General features: G+C 37.6%; 1 protein-coding gene and 1 long non-coding RNA gene across 10 annotated transcripts in view; one reads left to right on the top strand and one right to left on the bottom strand.

Moving 5' to 3' along the window:
• The window catches only part of Dyrk1a (dual specificity tyrosine phosphorylation regulated kinase 1A), a 128,456-nt gene that overhangs the window by 64,181 nt on the left and 37,561 nt on the right, over positions 1 to 26,714 (bottom strand). For 7 of the 8 annotated variants that reach the window (XM_013146115.3, XM_063224506.1, XM_063224504.1 and 4 more), the window contains one exon: positions 24,737 to 24,822. The exons of the other annotated variant lie outside the window; for it this stretch is intronic. In XM_013146115.3, the coding sequence (XP_013001569.1) occupies positions 24,737 to 24,746 (10 nt within the window). In that variant the 5' untranslated portion in view covers positions 24,747 to 24,822. The remainder of the gene's footprint in view (positions 1 to 24,736; positions 24,823 to 26,714) is intronic. 8 annotated transcript variants of the gene reach the window in all.
• LOC134470427 (uncharacterized) lies at positions 12,204 to 26,427 on the top strand. Of its 2 annotated transcripts, XR_010039293.1 has the most exons (4): positions 12,204 to 12,441; positions 13,339 to 14,101; positions 18,199 to 18,229; positions 26,284 to 26,427. It is a non-coding gene; the product is annotated as an uncharacterized LOC134470427 (long non-coding RNA). The 2 variants fall into 2 exon arrangements; XR_010039292.1 differs by lacking the exons at positions 18,199 to 18,229; positions 26,284 to 26,427 and adding an exon at positions 14,141 to 15,046 and having other exon boundaries at positions 13,339 to 13,703.

The following is a 26,714-nucleotide window of genomic DNA, read 5'->3' as shown; positions in this document are numbered from 1 at the left end:
AATGACTCTATATAACTAGACACCCATTGGTTTAAGAAAAAGTGATGTTTGATCTATACACTTTGTAGCACTGATTGATTACTAGTACTAACTTCAAATGAATCAGACTTAATATTAAGTGTAAACCCTGAAACTACATCTAAAGGGAGAAAAATCTCTTAAGAGGAAATCTTTTTGATCTTGGGATAAGGTATGATTCATAAAAGAACAAATTGGTAAATAAGACTACATAGAAAGGTAAAGGACCTGATCTTCAAGACACTTTCAAGAGAATGAAAACATGAGCAAATTTTTACAGATCATGTATCTGATATAAAAGATGTGTAGCTAAAATATATAAAAACTCAAAGCTCAATATTAAGGAAACAACCAAAAATTTTAAAGCTACATAAAAGATCTGAACAACTACTTCACCAAAGACACAGAGACAGGGCTGGGGATTTAGCTCAGCGGCACAAGCGCTTGCCTTTCAAGCAGGCAGTCGTGAGTTCGATCCCTGGTACCGATAAAAACGAAAAAAGACACACACCAAAAAAAAAAAAAAAAAAAAAAAAAAAAAAGACACAGAGACAGCAAATAAGCACATGTAAAGACCCTAAGTTTTATTAGTCACTGGGAATCGTAACCAGGTATCCCTACATAGTATCTGAATGCTTACAAGACTGTAAGAGATGGAGGAACTAAACTTTCCTACACTGCTAATGGAAATATAAAATGATACAAGCACTTTGAAAAAGGATTAGCAGTTTCTTTAAAACCACCTATCACATAATATGTTATTCTACTGTTAAGTCAACAAATACACTATAGTACATTCACACAAGGAAATACTACTATGCAGGAATAAAATGAACTATTAAAACATAATGCTGGGGGGCTGGGGATTTAGCTCAGTGGCATAAGCGCCTGCCTTGAAAGCAGGCAGTCGTGAGTTCGATCCCTGGTACCGATAAAAATGATGAAAAAGACAAAAAAAAAAAAAAAAAAACATAATGCTGATATCTCTCAAAAAAATTATGCTATAATATAATGCTGGTATCTCTCAAAAAACTATGCTACATGAATATAAACATACCAAAAAGAGATCATATTGTACGGTTCTATTTATATAAAATTCTAGAATACATGAAATAGTGAATCATGACAAAAAGTAGATTAGTAGTTACCTAGAAATGGATGACTACAAAAGGACAAATTGTGAGGGGGGTAGATATGTTCATTATCTTGACTGTAAAATTTCATGGGTAATGCACGTCACATTCATCAACTTACATATTTTAGTTATGTAAACCTTACCATATGCCAACCCTAACACAAAAGCTGTTCTCACAACTTTTTAACCTACAAAAGACAGAAGATGTAGCTGAATGGAGAGCACCTGCCTTGAGTGCACAGCCCTGTGTTCAACCCCTAGCACTGACCCATTGCTATAAAAAGTGTTAGTCCATTCAAACATACTATCTTTTATAGGTATACACCACTAAAAGAAACCTAACTCAAAGCTTCAAATGCTTAAATTGAACACATAACAATGCCCTGGGTTTGTTTGTTTGTTTGTTTTTGGTACCAGGGATTGAACTCACTGCCAAGCGCTATGCTAAATCCCCAGCCCTTATTGTTGTTTTTAAACAAAGAAACACCACCTTGAAATCTGTAAATACTCACAGAAGGCTTGAGTTTTTTAGATGCATAAATGTATTTTTTTAAAAAACCAAACCACTGCTATAAAGAATTCAAGTCAACCTTAGCAGCACACTTGGAAGGTCAAGTTCAAGACGAATTTCATCTACACATCAAGTTCAAGGCCAGCCTATACTGTATAGCAAGACCTTCTAAAAAAAACAAAAACAAAAGACAAAAAAAACCCTTCAAAGTCTGTGTTACTCATCTGCTAAAGCCTCAACAACAGTATCCTCTGACACCTCCTTTAGTGAACTAAACTTCCTCAACAGGCCTCTCCTCCAACTGGTACAGCGTGTTGCACACCTTGCAGTCTCACAGAATCAGCTATTAAAATCCTGTCTCTTTGCACAGTCACAGTGAAGTTGGGGGTTAGCAAGCCCAAAGGCCTTAGCAGGATGACACGGTCGCAGAGGGGAGCGGCAAACCAGAGAACTGCACCAGCTCACGCTGAGTGAGGGACTCAGTTCTCCCGCAGGAGTGAGCTATTGGCCAGGCACCACTTTTGAGTCAGGCATGATAAGCCCGGAACCAGAAGTGCAGCCAGCTTCATTCAGCCACTCCCAGCGCAGAGCAGATTGGTGAGAATAGCTTGGTCTGAGTCCTGCCCCCGTGTGCCATCCAATAGCCAAGGTCAAGATTTCCCTAAAGCTCTCCCTAACCAACCCCGCCTGCGAGACACACACTAATATGGTGAAGACTCCCAGTGGTTGACCAGCTCAGAAGGGAGGGGCCAGCTCACCCTGTCCCTGCTTATACTCCAGTGGTCACCAACAGATTGGGGAAAGCAGAATCCCTACCCAGCATGCTTCAAAGTAATTATAACCAATACAGGAAGTGCCAGGGATCCTGCTACCCACTTGTCTGGAAGAAACCAGGAACATGGCAAGAAGAAGAAACAAAAGGCAGTCTCTGGCCTCCAAACCAAGCAGTACTGGTGCAGGAGAGACAAAAGAAGAGATCGGGAGTTGCACACCTGCAGTGTCTGAAGCAAACAGCATTTGACATAAAGAAACAACTTCATGAAACTATAAAAGAACTTAAAACAGAAATACTAATGTAAGTAAAGAAACATATAAGAAAAACAATAAAAGAAATGCTAAACACCTCTCAAGAAGACATGCATGGAAGAATGGAGGAACAGAGAAAAAGGAGGGAAACCTTCATGAAGAACATAAAAAAAAAAATCTAGAATACATGAAACAGATTCAAACAGATTACCAGGAAATTTAAAACTCTATTGAAAGCTGGCAAAACCTCTTGAAAGAAACTAAAGTTAGACTATTAAACCTTGAAGACAGGTTTGCAACTTGTGATCACGAAAGGAAAGATCTCTTAAAAATAACAAGGAACCAGGAAGTAACAATACAAAGGCTAGAAGATGACAAGAGGATCTATAACTTAAGAATAAAAAAATGAGTGAAAAAGCAGGGGTAAACACAAATGAAATACAAAAACTATTTACAGAAATAATTAAAGAAAACTTCCAAAGGAAGGAAAAGCAAATGATATTCAGATATATGAGGCATACAGAACTTCAGCCAGCAATAACCAAAATAGGACTACATCCAGACATATAATAATCAAGATCCCAGAAATTCAACACAAGAACAGAATATTAAAAGCTGTCACTGAAAATAAACAGATCACCTATAAAATCATGACATCAAAATCACGACAGACTTCTCAACACAATCAGCAAATCAAGAACTTGGAGTGAAGTATTTCAAGCCCTGAAAGAAAATAACCTTCAACCCAGACTGATGTACCCTGCAAAATTCTCTCAAAATCAATGGAGAAATAATATGCTTCCATGACAAAGGAGGAACTGGGGGAGTTTATGACCACCAATCCAACTCTACAAAAAATACTGAAGGACATTCTAGACAGAGAGAGAGAAAAAAAGATCATGCTTTCAGGAACAGCAGCAGAGGGGGGCTCACTGAACAGGGCAGACAGTGAAATGAAAGGGAAAAGTAGACAACCAATGGCAGAAAAATAGCATGGCAGAGGTTATAGCTATAATCACTAATACAGATGGCCTCGATTCACCAATAAAAAGAAACGCAGGCAGAGTGGATCCGAAGATAAGAGTCCACAAGATGCTCTATATAAAAAATAATTAACCTGAAAGAGGGCTTATAGACTATAAGTCAAAGATGAGAAAATAATGCTCTATGTGACAGGCAAACAGAAAAAAGTATCAGTAGCTTGCCTATCAGCTGCAGATTGGTTGGAAAGACATAGCACTTTTATACAATGGAGAACTACTTAGCTCTAAGGAAAGAAAACCTTGAGACTCTTATGGGTAAATGGACACAACTTAAGATCATGCTCAGGGGTAAAAAGGTTCAGAATCACTTAGGTAAATAGCAGATTCCCTCCCTAATCTAAAAACTAAAGGAGTTAATGGGATATAAAATGTACAATGTACCCTACCCTGTGAAAGTGAAAGGGGAGTAACTGTCTAAAAAGGGAAGGCAGTGGCTGTTGTTAATCTTGTATCATGATTTGAAACCCATATTGTTTTCATTGCTCTGTTTAGTTTGGTTATATTCTGTTTCAGTTTGTCTACTTGTACTAGATCTGATGGCATGGACAGCTATTCCAATTTCCTATTAACTGAATTTGAAGCCCTGTATTACTTTCACTGTCTTGTTTTGACTGATTTTATTTGAATCTGTTTTGTTTGACACTATCAAGTCTGAGGGTATAGGCAACTACTTTGAAGACAGTAAGATTCACTATGATGCCCTTTCTGGTTTGACTATTATCTTCTTTTGAAATCCTGTTATTTCTCCAATATTTTGTTTTTATTGATTTTGTTCTGTACTGTTATGTTCAATTTTATTATGCCTGATGATATAGTCAATTTTATTGAAGATAACAAGAGACTTATGGTAACCATTGTTGACCACCTTGTATTTTGGTTTTAAGTCATGTACTATGTCCATTCTTTTGTTTTGACTGATCCCATTTTGTTTTCTCTCATTTGGTTTTGTTCTCTTCAAAATAAATTTAAAAACCAAATCAAATAAATCCTGTCTCTTCCTTCCAACCACAGGAAATTCCACCTCCATCAAGAATTTGTTCTTAACCCCAGTTCAAGAGCTGCTCCCTCTAACATGTAATGAAGTTGAAAAGGCAAATTATATACATCTCTGTTAAAATTGTAGACTGTGAGTGCAGACTTCTTTTAACTCTGTAGCTAAATAAAACATTTCTGTAAGTGTCTGGGAATGATACACACACACACACACAGAATTAATTAGGTAATAAGGTTTAACTTTTGTTCTCATTTTCCATAAATCTCTATAAGATAGTCCAATTAGTCTGCGGGTCTGACTTAACTATCCTCTTAAATAAATGACAGAACAATTAAAAGAGTAAACATTTTAGAAAATTTAATACAAACATCTAAATTCAAACAGCAGTTTTTGATGTCTACGTTCCCAGGTTCTGGGGCCAAAGAATGTAAGAGAGCCTTGCATTTAACCAACAGACACAAAAAGGGAACATTACTGTTCACACTTCAAGCCAAGTGAAAAAAAGCCAAAGACAATACTAGCTGTAACAAGAAGACATTAACTCTGATTTGAAGGTAATAAATAATACCAGCTTGCTTGGAAGTTCAACCACTGAAACATCTAAGATCCCGGAGGCCTAGATCATGGTGACACAACCGAGTAATACCAGATATGTAGCTTTTGTTCATCTATTCCTTGCTCTGCAAGTCTTCCTATATAATTCTGTAGCTATCTGAACCTCAACTCACACTTGACTGTAATACAATTCTAAGGGCTTACTCTTTAACCCTGTCTCAAACTTCATTCTTTTCTTACATCCCCACTGCCCAAAGGCCTGTGATTCCCCAACTTCTCCCTTACCAACACACACACTTCCAAATAAATCTTTACATGGTATTTCTCCGTGCAATCACTCTGGATTTTTAAACAATGCTTTTGATGTGTTTAATTCTTCACTTCTTCTGTTTCTTGAACAAAGACCTAAGTTTTCTATTTCCCACTGAACTCTCCACCAAATCATACTCAATAAGAACCTAATATAAACCAAAGACACCAGTGTACAACCAATAGTTAAAATATCTGACCAAAATAAGAAAGGCAGTACTAGGAGGCAGCACAAATAACATTGATGCTCCAACTGCACATAAGAACATGCACGGAACTCAAGTTAACACTCCCACTGGCTAGATTATGGGGACACTATAAGATAAATTCAACCCAAAACTATGCATCAATTTGTTAAAAACAAACATGTACTTTATAAAAGGTTAAAATTATGAGAAAAATCAAATATACACTGACTAATAGTACTTTCTAACCTAGAAAAAAATGATCAATTTTACTAAATGAAGTTTTAGAAAATCTGTGCATAGTGCTACTACCTGAGAATTATATTTTTAAAGACACTAAAATATTTCCCCTTTATATTATAAAATATTTAATTAAATATTTTGTACAACTTAATTTCTATAATTTAATACACATATTTTGGTTACAGGTATTTAACAGAGCAATTAAATCCTTATTTCCACTTCTGTTCCAAAATCCGCCTGCCCGCAGTGAGTGGGAACTGCTGCAGATCATTAAACTCTCATTTATCAATGTCTCTCACCAGGCAACACAATGCAGCAGAACAGCACACAGAAACCATCCTGAACCCCAGCAACAGCAGCTAATTAGCATAGCCTACCACTAAGCCAACACCATATGATTGGAACTGTTAGTCAGAATGCTAGCCAATCAAAGCAGGTTATGCAAATAGCCTATTTTAGTTGCCAGGGCAGAGCTACTTCCAATTGTCCAATAGGAAAACAAGCAATAAACAAGAAATGAAATTGAGCTTTGTCACATTTTCAAGTTGCTGTTAACACTTTCAGGTTTAGAACAAAATTAACAGCAACTATAAAAAATTAGAATCATATTCTTACTTTTCAGTCCAAAAACAATCCAATGATAATATACACAATGCAAGAGTAGTGCATCTGTTGTAATTTTAACTTTTTACTACGGAGACCTGAGTTTCTCTAACAGCTGCTGTCATCAACATTTCAACTCCCCACCTCACCTCTACAAAAGCATTATGTAAATGTCTTTATATATGTTCAAATGGATTCTCAAACATTAGTAAAAACTCTATAGAATTACTACTGAGCCTTTTTAGTCTATAAAAGAAAGATTAAGTACAAGGGGTGGACATAACAGAAAGAAAGGTTCCCTCAACTCTTAAGCATTCCCAGGTTGAAAAACATAAGTTATCTTTATTAAAATAATCTTCAATATGTAATTATATCATATTATAATGAATTCTGTAACAATTTCATAAATAATGTTAACAAAATCCAAATTAAATACTTACAGAGTTTTAATATGAAGACTGGGGCCAAGTAAAAGTAATTTTCAAATCTAGGAACTAAGTTCAACTAAATTACCCATAATATAAATATATTATATTCATATATAAAATTTCTAACAACGAATAACTTTTTTTAAACCTCCCAATACTGTCAGTACATACCAACAGCTACAAAGATTGGTTTAAACAGTGTTCTGACAAATTTTACCAGTTGTGAGAATTTCTTTAATCTCACATATTCAGAAAAAACACTTTGAAACATGTCAAGGAGACACAGTTCTTATGTCTTACAAAAGATACAATTTTTTTTTTAAAAACAGCTATTCTAGCATTTATCTCCACCTAAATGGAACAAAGATTCATCTCACATAACCAAGAAGTCACTGACTTTTAAATATATATTTTTTCCCAAAAAATACCTATTTAGTGTCTCTAGAAACACGTGTAGCATTTGTAAAATACACAGCATTAAGACTCAGTGGATTCTGAGACTCAAATTCTTAGAGTATGCTAGTTTCTTCTCTAAGGCATTCTGCTTTCCCCTGTAAGAAAAGTCAAGTCCCTTTTCTACTACCTCTAACCTGGTTCCTACCATCCATATCTGTACCCACACTTCTTTTCAGGTCCTCTTTATTCAGGGATTCTGAATGAAAACTGTTTAAAAATCCAAGAGAACATCGTTTTTTTTTCTCTCTTTAAAATTAAAAAAGGTAATATATTAACCACTGTCAATTTCCTTCTACCCTGTTTCTGAGATTCTGTTTCATTGCTTTTTTATTAAAATAAAATTTTAAAAAACTAAAAAGAACAAGAAAAAAACTGAAAACATCAGCTACTTAAAAAGAAAAAACTTTAAAAGATAGAAAAAAAACTTAAAAGATCATCTAACCCTAATCCCTCATTCTATAAACTGTATTTTAAGAAACTATGTTTAACATAAAGATGCTACAGGTAAAAACCACAGCTACTTCAAGCTATCTTTCAAGATTATTTATGATAATCAATACCAATCAGATATCAAGTCTCTCAATTCTCATTCCAGATAGATATTTAAGGGAAAGTGTTCCAACAATAGCTCTGAATCACTCCCCATGGGATCACATACATTTATTGACCAAGGCTTAAGTGAAGTTTGAAAATCACTCTCTAACCCGCAGTGTTTTTATGAAACCCATTCCCTGAAACACTCTACCTCAAACTTTCAAAATTGTCTGCCCGTTTTAAACTACGTAGTATTTAGGAGCCTCAATTCTGAAGGACAAAGGCAAGAAAAGAAATAAAAAGAGACCATGTTAGGTCATTTAACCCCACTTTCCTCATCAATCTTTGGTATTTTGGATAGTTCTCCTAGGTTCTTATCCTCCTCACATTGATAAAGCAATTCGTACTCAGCTTATTTTCTAGTGGACAGCAGTGAAAGAGCTTCTTCCGTGTACACAGTTTCTTGGTCCACCTCTCGGACATTGCTCTGATCAAAAAATTTCCTGTCCCAGAAGGGAGAAGGGAGCACTCTGACACTCTGCTCCCTTCAGGACTAGAGAACAAGGAAACCTCACCTGCCTGTTGATGGACACTGTGGGATAACACGCTTTCAATCTGTTTCATTTAGCATCAGTTCTTTTCAAAACTACTTAAAATTGTGCAGCGTAACTTATCAATAAGTAGCATTTTTTAGAATCACAGATTAAGCACTTAAAATGTTTAAAAATAGTTAATTCACTGAACTAGAATCTCTATTACATAAAATCGACATTTCAGAATTCCTAGTAAAAGAAAATAAGCTAAGTATACAATGAACAATTAACCTTTTTTAGAAAGATGGACTCACCATGCTTTTTAGGCTGGCCTTAAACTCATTAGTCAGCCCAGATGGGCTTCAAACTCATAGTGATCTTCCTGCCACAGCCTCCCAAGCCCAAGTCCTGGGATTACAGGTGTGTGCCACCACACTTGGCAGTAGTTAACTTTTAAAAGATACAGTATTCAGTTATGCTTTGACTCCTATATTTTAAGTAGAAATATATTCAAAATAATGCTATAAATGAGGTCAAGATACAGAAAACTGCCTCTATCTTCTCCATATTAGACTTCATGACATACTATCCAACACTATCTCAAATGACAAATAATACCATGGCTTAAGGAGAAATACATTAATATAATTTTACAGTTTTAAAAGTGGCAAATAGGCAAAAATATTTTCCATTTTAATTTGAAGCCATCTATTTGCAGAAAATCCTCATGGAATTATGGATGAGTCTCTTGAACAAGTTTTAAACAACTTTATTATAAAAAATGAGGTTGGCACAACACTTTTGCAGGACACCTTTTCCAAAAGACTAAGCCCAGTGGGTTTTTACATTCTTTCAATTCAAGAGCAAATCTGATGTTTTCCTTCAACTTCTAAATCTACTTATTAAAGTGCTAAAGAGCTGTGCTTTAAATATGGATTATCAACTTGTCTACTGAAGCTTCTAATCAGAGAAAAAATAATCAAAACAGTAGATTTATGAAACAAAGAATCCTGCAAATTAACTTGGGGGGTACAACTCTTTGTACACTGTGCTCATCAGGCAGTAACAGTTAATATCAAAATCTATACAAACTACTTTAAGTGTTTTGTCAATTTCCATGTCATATGACATAGCAAGTGGGCAGATTTAACGAATTGAAAGTACATTCAACTGTAAAAAAACTATGGAAAAAAAATTCATCTTCTTGAGCCATACCACAGGCAGTTCCTGAAGGACACAGGCAGCCCACCCTCCTCACTGCAACTGAACCAGACACACACAAAGGCCTCAGGTCTGTCCACAGGCCATACTGGCAAAACGTACGCACATGGCGAGGACAGAGCAAAGCATGCATCCAAACAGAGCCCGGTCCACATGTCACAAAGGCAGAGCCTCAAGCGCAAGCGTCCTCTTGATTCAGCAGTCACTTCTCCCATGAGCAGCTTTGAGTTGAGCTAGGTAGCAGCAGAAAATTTGTTAGGGCAAGAAAGCCACCTAATTCTTAAGGCACACCACCAAAAATTCAATGGTGAGCAGAGGTGCAGAAACAGGCACAACTAGAGTGGCACGTGTAAAAGTCCTTCAAGACTAACAATAAAAGTCCTCTAATGTCTCCAATGTTTTGGTTTTATTGGTCTTGTTCTTTACTATTTTGTTCAATTTTATTATAACTGATGATATAGGCAATTCTTTTTAAGATAGCAAGAGGCATTATGATTACCATTGTTGATCACCTTGTATTTTGTTTTTACATTATGTATTATGTCCATCCTTTTGATTTGACTGACTGTGCCCTATTATGTCACATTTGGTTTTACTTTCTTCAAAAAAAAGTAATAGGACCAGTGGGAGTAATAAAACCCAAAATGTGTAAAAGAGAGGAAAAGAAAGTACTCTAAAGGACATAACTGCATGTATATTTAAGTGTGTAAGATACGTAACCATATTACCGAGTTTTATTGGATCATTGAACAGAACTGTTCTGCAGCCTCACTGTTTGAATGTCCACTCTATATGCTTTAATTTTGTAACTTGAACAACTATTTCTAAGATCACAATATGTAATCTATTAACTAGTGATTTCCTACTGTTTATTTTTTCTGAAATTCTGTATAACTTGTACCCTTTTTGTTTTTCTTTTTTCTCCTTAAATTAAAAAAAAAAGACCAACAATAAGAGTCAACGGCACACCCAGAAGCTCAAAGGCAAATGGGGTGACTCCAGTAATCAAAGTTCCAAAAAGACCCCAAGGTCAAAAGCGGCACCCAGCACACATAGGAGGCACCATATGAGTGGCAAAGGATTGAGGAAGGTTGCTCCATGACCTAGACGAGGCCTGTGCACAAGGTCAGCCTCCCTGGAGTTCTGCAGGGAGATGGACAGTGACAGTCAGCAAACAGTCTCAGCCTATGGCCAAATGCATGCCTGTGAAGTCACTGGGTCTGCACAGCTGAGAAAGTCATCCTCAACCTGAGGGTGAAACTAAGGAGCTTGTCCTCCCACGGCCCCCACTCACACTGCTGAACTGAAACCTGCACATGGCGGGCCTGACCGTCAAACACCAGCTCGCTACCTGGTCCTCTCACTTGGGAAGGGAAGCAGACAAAGCATGAGGAAGCTCTGGCTCCATATATATGTGAAGCAACAGGGGTGCATAGGGACTATTAAAAAGTACTCTATCAAAACTCTGCATGTCTCAGGTCTTCTTACAGCTCCCTACTGAAAGCTGGGCCTGTCATACAACTTGATCACCCCTTAAGCCACACTGCACTACACCCTGGGCCCAGTGTTAGCCCTTCTCCTCTGCCTAAAAGTTATTTAGTAATTCAGTAATTTAGCGACACAGTCTCTGTGAGAGGGACAGTCTGTTTCTCCAATAAACATAATCAACTTTGAGGAAATTTTAAGAAATTTTTTTTTTAAAAAGCATTAGTTTTTTAAAAAAAGCCTACAAGTGAATATAGCTGTATGTCAGTCAAGGTAATCAGTGTTAAAGGATGTTAGACACAATACAGAGTTCTAACAGTGTTATTTCATATTTTTGGAAATCAAGAAAAGTGGTCTAATGGGTCAAAAGAGGTTCAAACTAATTTTATAAAATCTTAACAGTAATCAACAAAAAACTTTACAAGAAAGGAAGGGAGCTTGGCAGGACAAGGATTAGCATACTGAGCTATTTATTTGGTTTCATCTTTCTGGGAGGACAGTTAATTTTTTAAATGACAAGACAGCTGTAAACATACTGCTTTACTAAAAGTGATGAACAGAATCAAGAAAATAATCTTAAATTTGAAGCAGTTAAAAGGAATTATCTCTAGAGAAGTGGGAATAAGGAAAAGAAAAACCCGTGTTTTGTTTTTAACTTCCAGAATAAACTTTACTAACATGTGCATGTAGGCTGAATTATTAATGCTTAATATAATAAAAACATAACTTTAACATGTCAGCTAAGCATGGTCTGAAAAATAATATTGCTATAATATGTGAAGAAAAGACTGGATGGAGTATGTTACGGAACAAGCAAGTACTAAGATCAACAACTTTTTTCACTTTTCTAATGATACCAGGCAGACTTGGGTCTGTGCTGATAAGATGGAATACACACAGCCAGTCAACCCCATTCTGCCCCACCCTCTTCTCGGGAAACAGCTTCCTCTGAGACAGCAGAAAACATGGACTGCCTCAGGATGCCCAGTGCTCTAGGGCACTTGCAGAAACATGTTTGTATGTCCTAGTGCCCAACTATGCTGGGGGAACTCAATGGCTCTAAATGTGGGACACCCAGGCGTGGTACACACACCTGCAACACCAGTACTCCGGAGACTGAGGCCAGAAGCTGCTGCAAGTTGAGACCAGCCTGGGCTACGAGGTGAGCTCAAGGCTAGTCTGCATGCACTGCAGAGTGGGACCCTGTCTCAAAAAGACCAAAAGGGGTGGTGGTAGTAAGAAACGGCTTCCCTTCTTCCCAATTCACATTTCCAAACCCAACCTCTCTGCTTTATATTCTTTTAAAAAATAAATAAATAAAGCTATTGAGATCCCTTCAGCCACCAGTGTAGCACCACGGGTCACTCCCAGCTCACAGCAAAGTACCAGGCCCAGCTGGAGGTGAGCTCACAGGCACTGAATCAGAATTCACCTGGGACTGAGGATTATTTCAGGTACCTGCTGAATGCCTGGAAGACCACTCTTAGCCAGTCAGTGGCACTACAGCTCATGCAGTTCCTGGGCCACCCCGGCCACTTCCTGAGTGTGCCAGGGCCTGGACTCTCACACCCCCACCCCCTTCAACCACTTCTGTCCCACCTCTTTGAGAGCCTCCTCCCTCCCCCCCCCCCAACCCCGGAAGAACTGAGCCCTGGGAGACCCTGCAAGACCCTGCTTACAGCCTCCGGAGAATTATCCACTGCTCTGCTCCTCTTTGCTTCATGATCCTTGCATGCTGTCTGCACGCATGTTCATGACAGCTGAGCCCCTGCATCTCAGGACTCAGGGGACCTTCCTGTCAGCAAGCAGCGACTAGGGGTGTGAGATGGGTGTGAAGGCGCTCTTGCCAGTGCTCAAGTTGCACTGACTCCTCTGTCTTGAGCTTCCAACACAAGTGAATATATAAATACATGTGCTAAGGTCACAGAGCAGTAAAGGCTCTGAAAAAAGAGCATCACTACATAGGAAGTGACAGGGGAGTCAGGAGAGAAAAGAAGAACGAGCACCTAGTGGGCAAGCACTGCTCCCACCACTCCTAATAGTGTGCCTCACACCACAGCTCTGCAAACCAGGTGTCACGATTGAGAAGAGAAGGTGAGGCCAGAGTGGTGAGAAGGACATACAGCAGTGACTGCAGAGCTGGGCCACTCCCACCATCAGCCAGCAGGCAAACCTGGGTGGCATGGCTGCCCTGTCCTCCTCAGGGCCACAACAATGGCAGCTCTGTTAGAAGTCCCGGGAATGACTGTAGTGTCCTGAATCCACGGCACCAAGAGGCAGTGTCCCAGAGGGCCTGCTATCTGGCTATTTACTGCTGCCCCTAACTCAGAGGCATAAAGCAAAGGCAGTGTTTTCTGCGCTTCTCGATCTCCACAAGGGCCAGGCATGGCAAGGACAATCACTGCTTTCCCACTAGGAGCTCAGGTGAGTAGAAGGCTCTGGGGGCTGACAGCTGATGCTGGCCGGCGGGTGGGACCTCAGCTCGTGCTGTGGCCAGACATCTTCATGTGGGTTCCCTGATGGCCTCATGGCTGCTCACAACATGGAGTTAAGGTCCTGTCATGGTTTATGTCTGTGGCCCTCAGGCCTCATGAGTTTGCATTGTTTATTTGCGATTGGTTCATTGTCTAGTGCTTGGATTGATGGTGTCAGTGCTCCACCCACATAGGGGTGGAGCCAGGATGTGATGTAATGGCAGGAAGAAGCTGTGTCTTGCTCTTTGCTGGTTCCTGTTTGCTGTTTTGCAGCCGCCAAGAACTGTGGCCCAGCCATGCCCGCCTGTCTTGGAGCGAACTGGGTGTGGACTGAAACTTCCAAAAACTGTAAGAAATAAACCTTTCCTTTCCCAACTTGGGCTTCAGGTATTTTGTCTCAGCAACGAGTAAAAAGTAACTAAGACAAGTCCCAAAGGTGAACATCAGAAGGTCAGACTCACAGACAAGGAACTAGAAACAAGTGGAAGACCACACTGGGGAGAAGCAGAACCCCCGGCGTTGGATGTCCCGCAGCACTCATCTCTCCCACAGCACTGTACTCACCTGTAGTCACAGAGTATGGCCCGCCTTCTAAGGGAGCAAATTCCACTCAACCTTTACTGTGGACAGGTGTATGCCCAGTTCCCCAGCTCTCCCACAGCTTCTATGACTGATGTTTTAAAATAAATTCCCCTTAACTGTATTTTATGGATGGGGGTTTGTAAAATGGAAGTAAGTTTATTTCTATCTGATATAGATCCACTAATAGTATGAAGTTCTACACTTAAACCAAAATTAAAGTAGGAGATATACAAGTCTGGACCAAACTACAGTGACATTAGTAATAGCCACATGTCAGCTACCACAAGAAAGAAAAAACTTCCTTTACGCCTCCTGAGGAGGTGACCTATACTATCCAAACTTTAAGTAACAATAACTTTTTGCATTAAGTTTCTCAGTTTTGGTTTTCTTTTTGTTGTTGTTGTTGTTTTAAAGATTTTTACGTTCTTTATTTTAAAAATGAAAGGGAAGAAAAGTGCTCTAAAAGATATAACTATATGGAGGTTTAAGTGTATTACTAAGTTTCCATTAGATCACTGAAAGGAATGGTTTTGCACTGTCAATGTTTGAGAGTCTACTTTTTATGCTTTGATTTTGTAACTTGAACAAATATTTCTAAGAGCACAATATGTAACTTATCAACTAGCAATTTAATGTTAATTTTTCTTTGAAATTCTGTATTACTTCTCCCCTTTTTCTTGTCTTGTTTTTTTGTCTTGTTTTTCTTTAAATTAAAAAAAAGGAATTTTACGTCCTAAGCAAAACCAGAATTCATTTAAAACCTTTTAAGCAATGGCCAGATCCAACCATTTTCTACAAATACAAAGCACAAACTCCCTCAAATTATTCCTAAAAACAAATGAGTACTTTATTTCAGCTGAGTGCTCACTTCAGCCACACATATACTATTTCACTTGAATCAGCAATTTGAATCATTGTTATAATACGCAATCTTCACCTTTTCTATTTGCCTGTTGAAGAACACAAGCTTCCTTTTTAAAGCAGTGATTACTTCCACACTTTCCAGAATCATTAACACTGATAAGCTTATTGCATCTTATCAGAACCAACACTAAATTATTTATGAAAGCCTCAGGAATCCCTTTACCGGGGAAAATATATTACACAAAATAAAAGAGCACCACAACCAACAGGTTCCCACTTTTTTCAACAAATATGAAAATCTTCTATGTTCCAGGCATTATTATAAAACCTATTCCCTTCTAACGCTCCTGTGTAACATGATATTATGAACAAATTAAGACAAATACAAATTGGAAAACATCAGCAGAAAGTGACAAAGCATGACTTTGCAGGAGCAGGGCCTAGTCAAGGGGTAGCTGAGCATTAATCCCCATATGAAATGCATACCAACCAAAAACAAAGAGGAAGAGGAGAGAGGAGCAGAAGGAGGGGAAGGTTAAAGGGAGGAGGAGAAGGCAGAGAGGACCTTACTCCTGGATTTGCATTCTGCACAGAGTCTTCCTAGCAGTGTGTGTGACCTGGGAAAGATAACTAACCTCTGGCCATACTCATCAGGGTACCTATCTCAGACTTACCATCAAAGGGCAACTTATGCACATAAATAACTCAAAATAGCTACTGTGATATAGTAAGGATTCAATGAGGAACTACTTGTACACAAAGCACAAAAAACTTGCAATGATACTTTCTGTATGTTAGGGTCACTGGTGGCCCCCCTTTTTGAAAACAGAAGTTCTATCAGAATTTGAATTATTGTTTCATGAAAAATTCTAAATGAGATTGTGGTTACTATAATGAATTTTAAAATAAGACATGTAAAATGGGAAGTTATGGTATGTAAATGTATCAAGCAATTATTATATGCATACATAACTCATTAAAAAGGTAGTGAATGAGTAAGAAAACCTCCTTGACCTCAAACAGGAAAAAAAATTTGCAAATACAGTGTGCTTTGTTTAACAGACAGGGAAACAGGCATTTCTGATATCTAATAATAAATCTAAGTCCAACATTTTACTATAATCACATAGAAATGAATGTTATAGAAGCAATTCAAGTGCATCAGTATAAAACGCAAAACTAACTTTTTAGCTAACTTGGTTCTCAAGAAGTCATTCATTTCAGTCATACTTGGATTCCAATTATATATCTTCCCTGTTCTTACAGATTCTTTATGAATAAATTCAAAATCCAGATCATAGGTCATAAAGTAGTGTCAAATGGAAAAACCACAATTTCAATGCCTAATGAATAAAACAACCTCTAAAGATAAATTCTATTTTTAAATTTATCTTCACTGACTCATAAAAACATTGTAAGATATGTGTTTACTGGGTAAAACAAATTTTAAATTATGTAAATGACAGGATTTATGTAAATCTGGTAGAGGCAAGCCAAATACAATTTGTGACAATTAATTTGAGAAGGCGTAAGTTTCTCAAATTAATGAGAAATTTAAGAAAATGCAAGATCCAAACTTACATATATAATATGTTAACAATAGGCAGGGGAGAAAAATAAACAGTAGTAGAAATAAAGCTCCTTTACTAGGCATATGCTGCTATGCACTGGGCACCAACATATTATTAGCCACTACCATTACTCTCATTATCATTTGTCCTACAAAGAAAATGAGAATTCAAGATCCTATTTTTTGCTCTCACCTTTAATTTAAAGTCTTTTGTTATGATTCAGGTCTAGAATGCCCCGAACAGGTCTCAAGCACTCAGAGGTGGTGCTTTTAGAAAGCCACTGGGTCATGGGGTCACCACAGCTAACTTGCAGTGAGGGACAGGGCCTGGCTGAAGCGCACTCAGACCCTGGGGCGTGACTAGAAGACTCTGTCTCCTTGCCTGGCTTCTTCCTTCTCTCTGCTCCCTGGCCTCCATGACTTGCAGTTTTTCCACTTGAGTCTGCAAACTCTAGACAGAAACTTCTGACAATTTGAGTTAAATGAACCTCTCCTCCTTTATGTTATGGATATCGGGTATTTTGTCCCAAAGACAAGAAACTGCCTAACACATCTTTACATCATACCTCAAATTCTATTTCTTCTCTTCTCCAACTCCTATTATGTGTCTAAGAAAAGTATGACCGGGGCCAGGGCTTTATTTAGCTCAGCGGTATAAGCGCCTGCCTGGCAAGCATGAGGTCATGAGTTCTGTCCCTGGTACCAAAAACTATGACCTCTTAATTCCTCTACTTAACACTGAAATTCAGTTCGTAACACCACCCCCTTTCCCCAAGGATCTGATCTGAACTAATACCCTTTTACTCCAGTTAACAACTATAAAGTCAGATGTGAGCTTATTTATCTTCATTTTTACTGCAGAGAACGCAGTCAATACATACTCAACTTGCTCATAACCACCAGGAAGTTTAAGCCCCACAAGTGTCTACTAGACATCTATACTGTCTTTTTGTTGCTTCATTTTGTTCTCTAGGATTCTTTAAGAAGTGATAATAGAAGTAACAGCAACACAAATTCTCACTCCTATTCTTAACATTTCCCTTACTGGACTGGGGATTTAGCTCCATGGCATAAGTGCTTGCTTAGCAAACATGAGGTCGTGAGTTCAATCCCTGGTACCCACACCCTCCCCCCGCCAAAAAAACATTTCCCTTACTGTCTTTTCAGTTTAGCTGGGTATAAAATTCTTGGCTCTCTCATTTCCCTTGGCATATCAGATGTTACTCAAATGCTTCTGGCATGAAGTCCTACTATCAAAATCAGATTGTAATGTTGTGTTCTACTTAGTAAAAATTTTTGGCTCTTTTGTCTATATTTAAAATCTAGTAATTTTTAATAGAATGTGTCTACATGTTAGTCACTTTTAGATTATTTCATCTATTTACACATTGTGCCTATTCCAAACAATGGTACATCTTTTTAATTTCAGGAAATTTTTTTGAATTATAATTGCTGATATGGTAAGTCTTGCTGCTTTTTATTCTTCAGAGACTCACTTTATAATGAAGCTTGTCTTTAATAACTGTCACTCTTCCTTGGAATGCTTCATTTTTCTTTCCTATTAAAACTTTTTTCTTCATCTATTTCTCTTAAGAAATATTTTATTGCAGCCTCTAATTTGTTTCATTTTTAAATAATTTCTTTCATTTCTCATTCCCAAGTTAACACTTTCCCGTCTTCTTTATTCAGTTTTATGTTGCTCTTTCATATTTGTGTAATTCTCTGACGTTCTTTTGGTTTGTTGTGAAACATTACAGTTTTGTGGGCATTTCTTTATTGTCACGCTTTCACAATCTAAAATAATATCCTTCTCTCCTTACTCCTCTTTATTCCTATTTAAATTTAAAAAACAACAAAATCTTGTAGGGCACTCAACTGTGATCCTTGCCTATTGTTCATTTTAATATAAAGAGTTAGAAGAAAGTGTAGTAGCCTTTCAGCAGTAAGTGACCTCTTTTGTTTTCATGACCTGAATTTGTTTCTTCCCCCACTTGCACCTCATCTTTTTTCCTTTAGACTCACCACCTCTACCTTCTTTAATTTGGATTCCATTCCCAGCAGTGTCTCTCAGTGCAGGGAGTCGGCCAGCAAAGCATCTTCAATGTGACTTTCCAGAATTCACTGAGACTAGCACTAATTCTTGGAACCTAAATGTGCAATGTGGGGATCTGTAAATCCCTTTTCCGCTCCCGGTTCTCAAACTTCCCTACCACACTCTCCAGGAAGCCCTACTTGGCTGGCTTAGGGATGTACTTTCTGGCCCATCACATACTATATGTTGCTTTCTTCTGCAACAGTGCTGATACCACAAAGGCCTTACAATCATGAGGTATTTGCTACTACTCATTTGTATTTGCCTTTATGAGGACCTGTTCACCTAGTCTCATTTTTTAGGGGGGGAGGGGGTAACTGCAGATCCTTGCGCTTGCCAGGCAGGCGCTTATGCCACTAAGCTAATTCCCCAATTCATGGTCTCCTAGTCTTACACAGCTGGGTCCATGAGTTTTTGGGTTTACCAACTTCGTTGCTCTACTTTTAGGGGAAACAGAGGCAACCTAAAAAAAAAAAAAACTGGGGCTGGGGATTTAGCTCAGCAGCATAAGCGCCTGCCTTCCAAGCAGGCAGTCTTGAGTTCAATCCCTGGTACCGATAAAAAGGAAAAAGACAAATAAATAAATAAATAAATAAATAAATAAGTAACTGCCCTAATTTTCTTAAAACATTCAAGATATACTTCAGTATTCCTAAAATCTAAGCCAATGAAGATAAATCAAGGTGCTTCCACCTGGGTCTTGATTAAGCACTAATGATTAAGAAAATCAAGGTTATCGTGTGGCAATCTTCAGGTTCCTTATCTTTCCTAAAAAAACCCAAGCATACATAATACATGTAAGAATGACATAATCATTAAATGCTTCTGCTTAGAAATTTGAAACTTTAAATAAAAACATGAAACACAGAAACGGGATCCCAGCACTCAGGAGGTGAGGTAGGAGGATTGGCATGACTTCAAGGCCAGCCTGGGTTACATAGTGAATTTAAGGCTCACGTGGACTATACAGCAAGACTTTATCTCAAAAAACAGCAAGGAAGGGCCAGGGATTTGGCTCAGTGGCATAAGCACCTGCTTGGCAAATGCAAGGTTTGGAGTTTGATCCCTGGTACCAAAACAAAACAAAACAAAACTGTAAGAAAGGAAGGAAGGAAGGAAGGAAAGAATAATGAATACTGAAGTCCACTTAAAGAAATTTACGTGACACCTGTAATCAAACATGCAAATGCCATAAGAACATTAAGTAAGAATCACTTGCTAGGGGGAAAAATCCTAAGACAGTATCTTCTAAGCTGCAAGAGAAATAGAGTGGTTGTTTCTCTGTAATTTAGGAGTTATCTAATGATTCTGAAACTGTCCTCCACTATCACTTGTCTTTTTTTCAAAAGAGAAGATTCTTTTTACCTACTGAATTTTATTTTAAAAGACAATAATCAATGCTAACAAAAACATGAGATACATCCTATAATGTAGTGAGTAAAAACTGGTACATAATGAAGAGCCTTAAAATTTTCAAGAAGGCATACCTTCTGTATGAAGAGCCTTGAAAATTTTTATGACTCAAGTTATACTCCTAGGAGTGAATTAAAAGAAACCTATTTTTATATAGCAACAAGACATTTATACAGATATTTGTACTTTTACAAATGCAAAGAAAAAAATTGATGTCTAAGAATTAGAGATAGCTAGCTTATCTAGGCAATGACCACATAATAAAAAGGCTCAAATTAGTACACTTTAAAATATATGCCTAAACTGGGCATGCTGGCACACACCTGTAATCCCAGCACTTTGAAGACTGAGACAAAAAATCACTGTAAGTTTGAGACCAACCTCAGCTACAAAGTGAGTTCAAGGACAGCCTAAACTGCATAGGGAGACCCTGTCTCAGATCCCTATCCCTGGGCAGTGGGGAAGCAGGATGAAGAGAGATCCAGGGTCTAATGTAAGTTGTTCTCAGAAACCATTAATAGTTGTGAATGCTTTGGATCTGCTCCAAGTTCAAAGTGGCAAAAGGTCACAACTTACATAGGGAAATGTTTAGAATACAATGCTAGTCAATAAGTGTATCCAACAGACCTACCCAACTTCACCATCCTGATGACCTCAACTAACTGAAACAGGCACAGGATGGTGGAGGGAGACTCCCCCAACTCTGGAACACTGGCTAAGTTTCATGGGACTTACCTATATGTCTACGAATTTCCAAGTATTTCAATGATTATATATTACTTAACAAACAAGGAAAGAATTAAAAACCTGAGAGCAAATATAAATCTATTGGACTTGTCATTTACTGAGAACAAAAACTCACTGACTCAATAATGAAAACAATAAGGAAAGCTCGAAATGCAATAACACATTTGGAAAAAGGCCAGACACACAAGAGCACATGAAGAATTGCAAAAGAAGGCAAACAGTCAACAGGCACCAATATACATTTATACACATCTTGATTCTTCCAATGTACCCCACATGTGATGGGGCTGAAGAAATCAGATCTCTTCCATTTACAAATCTGATTTCTAACTTCTGTAATGAAAAATGCAGTTTCTGTGATCACTGGAATCTAAAAGTTCTGTAATGGATATGCTTCATTTACGTTATCATTTAAAATAGGAAACTTTTGCCCTACATAATTCATTTTACAATGAATTAATCTAAATATCAATGAACATAAATGATGTGAAGCCCATTTTGAAATAAATTTCTAAGCTCACTTATCCTGGAGTTACAGTTGCTCTAGACCAGTGATGTGAACTTTTTAGAGCTGAGCACCCAAACTGCAACATGAAACCCACTCGTTTATTGCAACATGCCAACACTGCGATTAATCCTGAGTGTTGAGGCTTTAGTTTAGAAAACAGTAACTCATACATGGACATCTTTCATCTTAAAAGAAAATAACACACATGCCATAGGTTCGCCACAACTGCTCTAAACTACTTCAAGTTTTAAAATGACTAGTATGTCACCATAGGTGAAAAGTCCATTTCACCAAAATAAAGAATAGTATCAACTACTACAGCCAATAGATTTTCCCAACTAATGTTCCATGGGATATTAATGGCACAGATCAAAAACAAAAGGAAGTGCCTTAAATAAATGCAGCAGGCTTCTTTACAGAGGAGTTTCAGTGCTTAGGAGTATACAATCCCTGAGGCAGCGCCTTCTCCAAATCTCATCTCCAGAGGGACTCTACACTTGAGACGAACTGAACCCACTCACTCCTAGGTTCCCAGGGAGACAGTGTGCGCATGAAGGAGAGTGCTGTGTCACTCCTGATCAAGAAGAGTAAAGTAGAAGGCAGGAGTCTACATGGGGAAGACAACCAGGATTCAGTTACTTACGTTTGGAGCTCAACAAAGAAATGGGACACAGTCTTAAAAAGAACAGGCCTACACATAGCAGCTGAAACTATTTCTGAGAACCCAAAAAGTTTTACTCCACATGCCATGAATTTCACATCTTTACAGTTTATCAAAAACATCCACTGAATGTTCCCCCTGACGAACCTTGATCCCTAAAAGCAGGGATCCTTGTAGGCACAGCACCCATTACAATACTATACTTGAAATAAAAGGAAATGCTAGCCAAGTAAATGTTTGCTTCCAAGTCACTCTTCCTTAAAAATCAAAACCCAAATTTACTTCATCCATGTTCCAACTACGTTTTGAAATATGCAAAGAAAAAACCCCACAAGTTTTAACAAGTACAAGAAGACTTATTCATGCATGTAAAGAATACACCAAATGGTATCTCTGCCTTAGTGTTTGGTAAGTCTTCTCCAGTTTTACCAAAGCATAATCAGGAAATAGACATTTTGCATATTAAAGATATACATGATATGTTCGTATAAGGAGATGATTAAGCTAATTAATGTATCGCCTCCCATAGTTAACACAGAAACTTATTAAGCTTTGACTGTGGAAGGTCCTAAGCCAATGCTTATTTCAATATCCTTTCCAGCATCCTTGAAAGGACATTTCCACTGAAATGGTAGAAAAAACTAACCAACATGACAAAAGCCAGTTCCATCAACCATGGCTGCAGGGAAAACAAAGCCTAAAGCAAACAAAGTACCTACTTTCAAGTATGTGTAAATGTTCTAGAAAACCCTTAGAAAATTTTCTTATGAGCTTTTATATATTAAAATCCTATCACCTCAAGTATAATAAATGTGCACAAAGTAATCTAACAGCAAAGTGCCATACTAATTAATGATTATAAAAGCTGTTAATTTTATATTCAAAAACAATTTCAACCTGTTACAAAAGGGAAATACACCAACAGCCAATAAATGTATTAGAGTAAATTGGATCTTGTGTCCTGCGTTATTTTTTCCTTTGCAAGGCAATAAAATGTTGGTAACTTTTATAACACCTAATAAGAGACTGGATTATATCACAAATTAAACCACAGAATTTCTGTTTTAGCATTCATAAAACTGAAGTAGACAGGTTTTACAAACTGTATTTTTTTTTTTAATTCTGTTACAAGTCTTTCAAGAAAAATAGCTACGTGGGGGTCTCTCATACCTTATGAATATAAAAAAGCAATTTTGCCACCTCAAAATCTCATAAGAGAAAAATTCCAAAGCCAGTAATAGTCACAAACAAAGTTTTGAGGCACTAAAATAATACTTTGTTCCTCTACTGGCTTCCATTCAAAGTGCACATCCACTTGGTACAGCCAAGGTGCACTACAAGGCCCAAGGAGCACTCTGGAAACGGACACTGCAGAGGAACTGCTCGCGTATCAAATAGTCAGACTTGACATTCAACAGTTTAAAATGTTCAGAAATTTCTTTCACAAGTTTCTCTATAAACACCTGTTTCCTTTTGTATGACAGTGACACTCAGCATCATACTGATTTTAATAATCAGCCACCAGCCAGACTGTGCTCCCAGCGTATCTAAAATGTCCACCTGCGCACCTGGGGCTGTGAGAGATGTGCTACAGAGACAGACAGACCTGCCGCCACTGTGACTTCCAAACATACCCTCAGCCTTACAAATGCCAAGTCCCTCACAGACATACCACCTAGTCTACAATTTAATCTAGCAATACTATTTGCAAGCAACCTCTTCAAACAAAATGGAGTATCTGAAGTATTACATTTTAAAATACCACTGTATAGTAAAATATATTTTTCTTTTAGAAAGTCCCAACCAATGAAAAACAAATCACAAAACAGCTACACCAATAATGATACCTAGTCAAGATTTATATGTTCGAAACTTAGTAATACTTCACATATTAGCTACAATGCATTTTCCACTGTTTGAAGATGGCCATGTTTACGGCAGTCTCCACGGTGCCATACACAAGTAAGATTCCTTCAGTGAGTCACAAAGCAATCAAAAACACTCTTTCAAAAATCCCTTTATGTTGCTTCTCTGTATAAACGCAAATGACACAGATGACAGGGAAGGTAAGAGAGAAACAGATATAGGAAAGGAGTAAAGAAAAAACAAATCACAGGTCACATTTTTTTAAGCAATTATACATATGACGAGTATTATACCCATAACTGTCACAGTATTATCTAAATTATACTGTAAGAATACACCCATAAAAGATCTGCTGCATTTTAACAGGGACCTAAAGGAGACATATTCAAGTACAAAAATTAGTATTGTGCTTATTTTACTAACAGAAATATTTCAATTATTACCAAAGTATTGGTCAACTTTCTCAAGTTTAAGCACTAAGAATTACTACGCTCATTTGCATTAACACCACTGCAATGGTGTACTGAGTCCAAAAATCAAGCTCAATAAATCTCACAACTATTTACTGGTTCATGTAACTTCCCCAACTACTGTTTCTCAGAAATCTCCCCATTCAAAATATCCCATCAATCCCCACATTGTCTTAGCCATACTTTACTGTATTTCAAAACTTGAGTCACCTGTATGCATCGTCTTCTTTCAAGTCTCATATCATCCTGATGGGGTGGGGGGAGGGAGGGAAGAGTCCAGCAGCAAAACTATCACACTGTGTGAAGAAAAACAGATTATGATAAGCGATAATGATTAAGACAATTACCCCTAGTTGAGGAATATCTAATGTAACTACAATCCCCAAACACATAGACAAAATTACTTCAATTTGTAAAATTAGGTTACTAAAATTTACGCTTACTTGAGGAATTTTCGTTAGGTTTCATTAATCAAAATCAACTATATAAAAAGAACTGTCAGGGGAAACAAAGTTTTAAAATGTGCCTACTACCAATGAAAATGTGGTGTTTTTAGTTATCAAATAAATTGGAATGTCCCACTATACAATTTATGGGAGAGGTCTCATTTTGTAATTTTCATCTACACAAATCACTAAGAATATGAATTCACTTTCATAGCCACTGTCAAAGCAGAGATAATAAAAATTACTTCGCACAAAAACATTTCGATCTATTAACATGATTTTGCATTAAATTTAGAGTCACTTCCCACAACTGCTCCCCTAACCCTGCAAGTCCTCGCTGGCTCCCCAACTGTCTTCTCTGTTTGATAGTGGTTCTCCTACAGTGCCCCCTCCCTGCTACTGCTCCCACAGAGCAGCAGCTCTGACCAGCACATTCCATGTCTGGAAAGAAGTGAACACAACCACCAACTCAGAATACAGAAAGGAAGGAAGAGAAGTACAATATTAAAAAATAGTAACTTATGATATCAGTGAAAATTTTTATTCTTAAACTGATACTATAAAATGCAATGAGTATTCAGAATGAAACAATGTCGCTGTGTTGGTCAAATTCCCAGGCTAGCAAAAAGAAACCTACTGATCCCTGGTACTAGTCCTATGAATTGAAACCAGAACCAGTCCAATGCCACAAGTTTAAACAGTGTCCTTTGTACATTTCTCAATGTCTGCAATTCCCTAAATTTTCTGTTATACCAGTTACCCTGCACAATAATCTTTTTTTCTCATTTGTTCAAATTTCTGCAATTACTATCCAAAGCTCTTATTGCCTCCATACAGTTCATTTCTGGTAAATTATAAGAAATCAAGTTGACTGAAATGATTCTCTTCAATACAGGTATTTAAAATTTCCAACAGATATACTAATTAGCCCAAATGAACAACTTCTTAACAGAATTTCCAGGGCTGGGGATTTAGCTCAGTGGCATAAGCACCTGCCTTGCAAGCACACGGTTGTGAGTTTAATCCCTGGTACCAGTAAAAAAAAATAATAATAATAATAGAATTCCAAACAGTACAGGGAAAGAAGAGAAAAAAACCTACTCAGGTGGAGGGGTGGTCCATAATATAAACAAGTATGTTTTTGCCCCCTCATCCAAATATTTGTTTTCCACTTATTTCTCCTTTTACTGTTAAACCCTGGGTTCTTTAACAGCTCCAACTTTATTCTCCAAATAGCTACAACTAGAGATACTTCACAAGATGAGAAATTCAGAGACAGGAGACTAAAGGCGTCACTTGTTTTGACATTAGGAATTGCCTGCATCTGAAATCACTGTCTATGACCCGGATTCAGACCGAAGGGACGATCCAGCTCAGGTGCTGCTGTACCATCAAGCAGTACCGAGTCAGCTGAACACACCTGGGAAGGCATGTGCATACGGCAGTGAATGGCCACAGTAAGCATCCATCAGAATACCTTTACTTCTAAAAGGAATAATCACAAATCTATTCTTGAAAAACAAAATCAACTTTTGCTCCAAAGTCAGTTTTCTCTTTAAAGAACATTTTTAAAATTCTTTAATTCCCTCAAATACAGCCACTCTATTTCTGACATAAGCCATAAGGAAAGAAAATATAAACTTTCTCTTGCTATGACTGACTGACTGATTTATATCAGTGTCACCTATAAACCATTACAATATTTTGCCAACTTGAATGGTATCAACAGAAATAGATCGTAT

The sequence above is a fragment of the Cavia porcellus genome, unplaced genomic scaffold (genome assembly GCF_034190915.1).
Source record: "Cavia porcellus strain 051 isolate PalLab524CR breed Dunkin Hartley unplaced genomic scaffold, mCavPor4.1 scaffold_15, whole genome shotgun sequence".
Classification (NCBI taxonomy): domain Eukaryota; kingdom Metazoa; phylum Chordata; class Mammalia; order Rodentia; family Caviidae; genus Cavia; species Cavia porcellus.
Note: the sequence above shows the minus strand (reverse complement) of the source record. Positions and strands in the feature narration are given on the sequence as shown.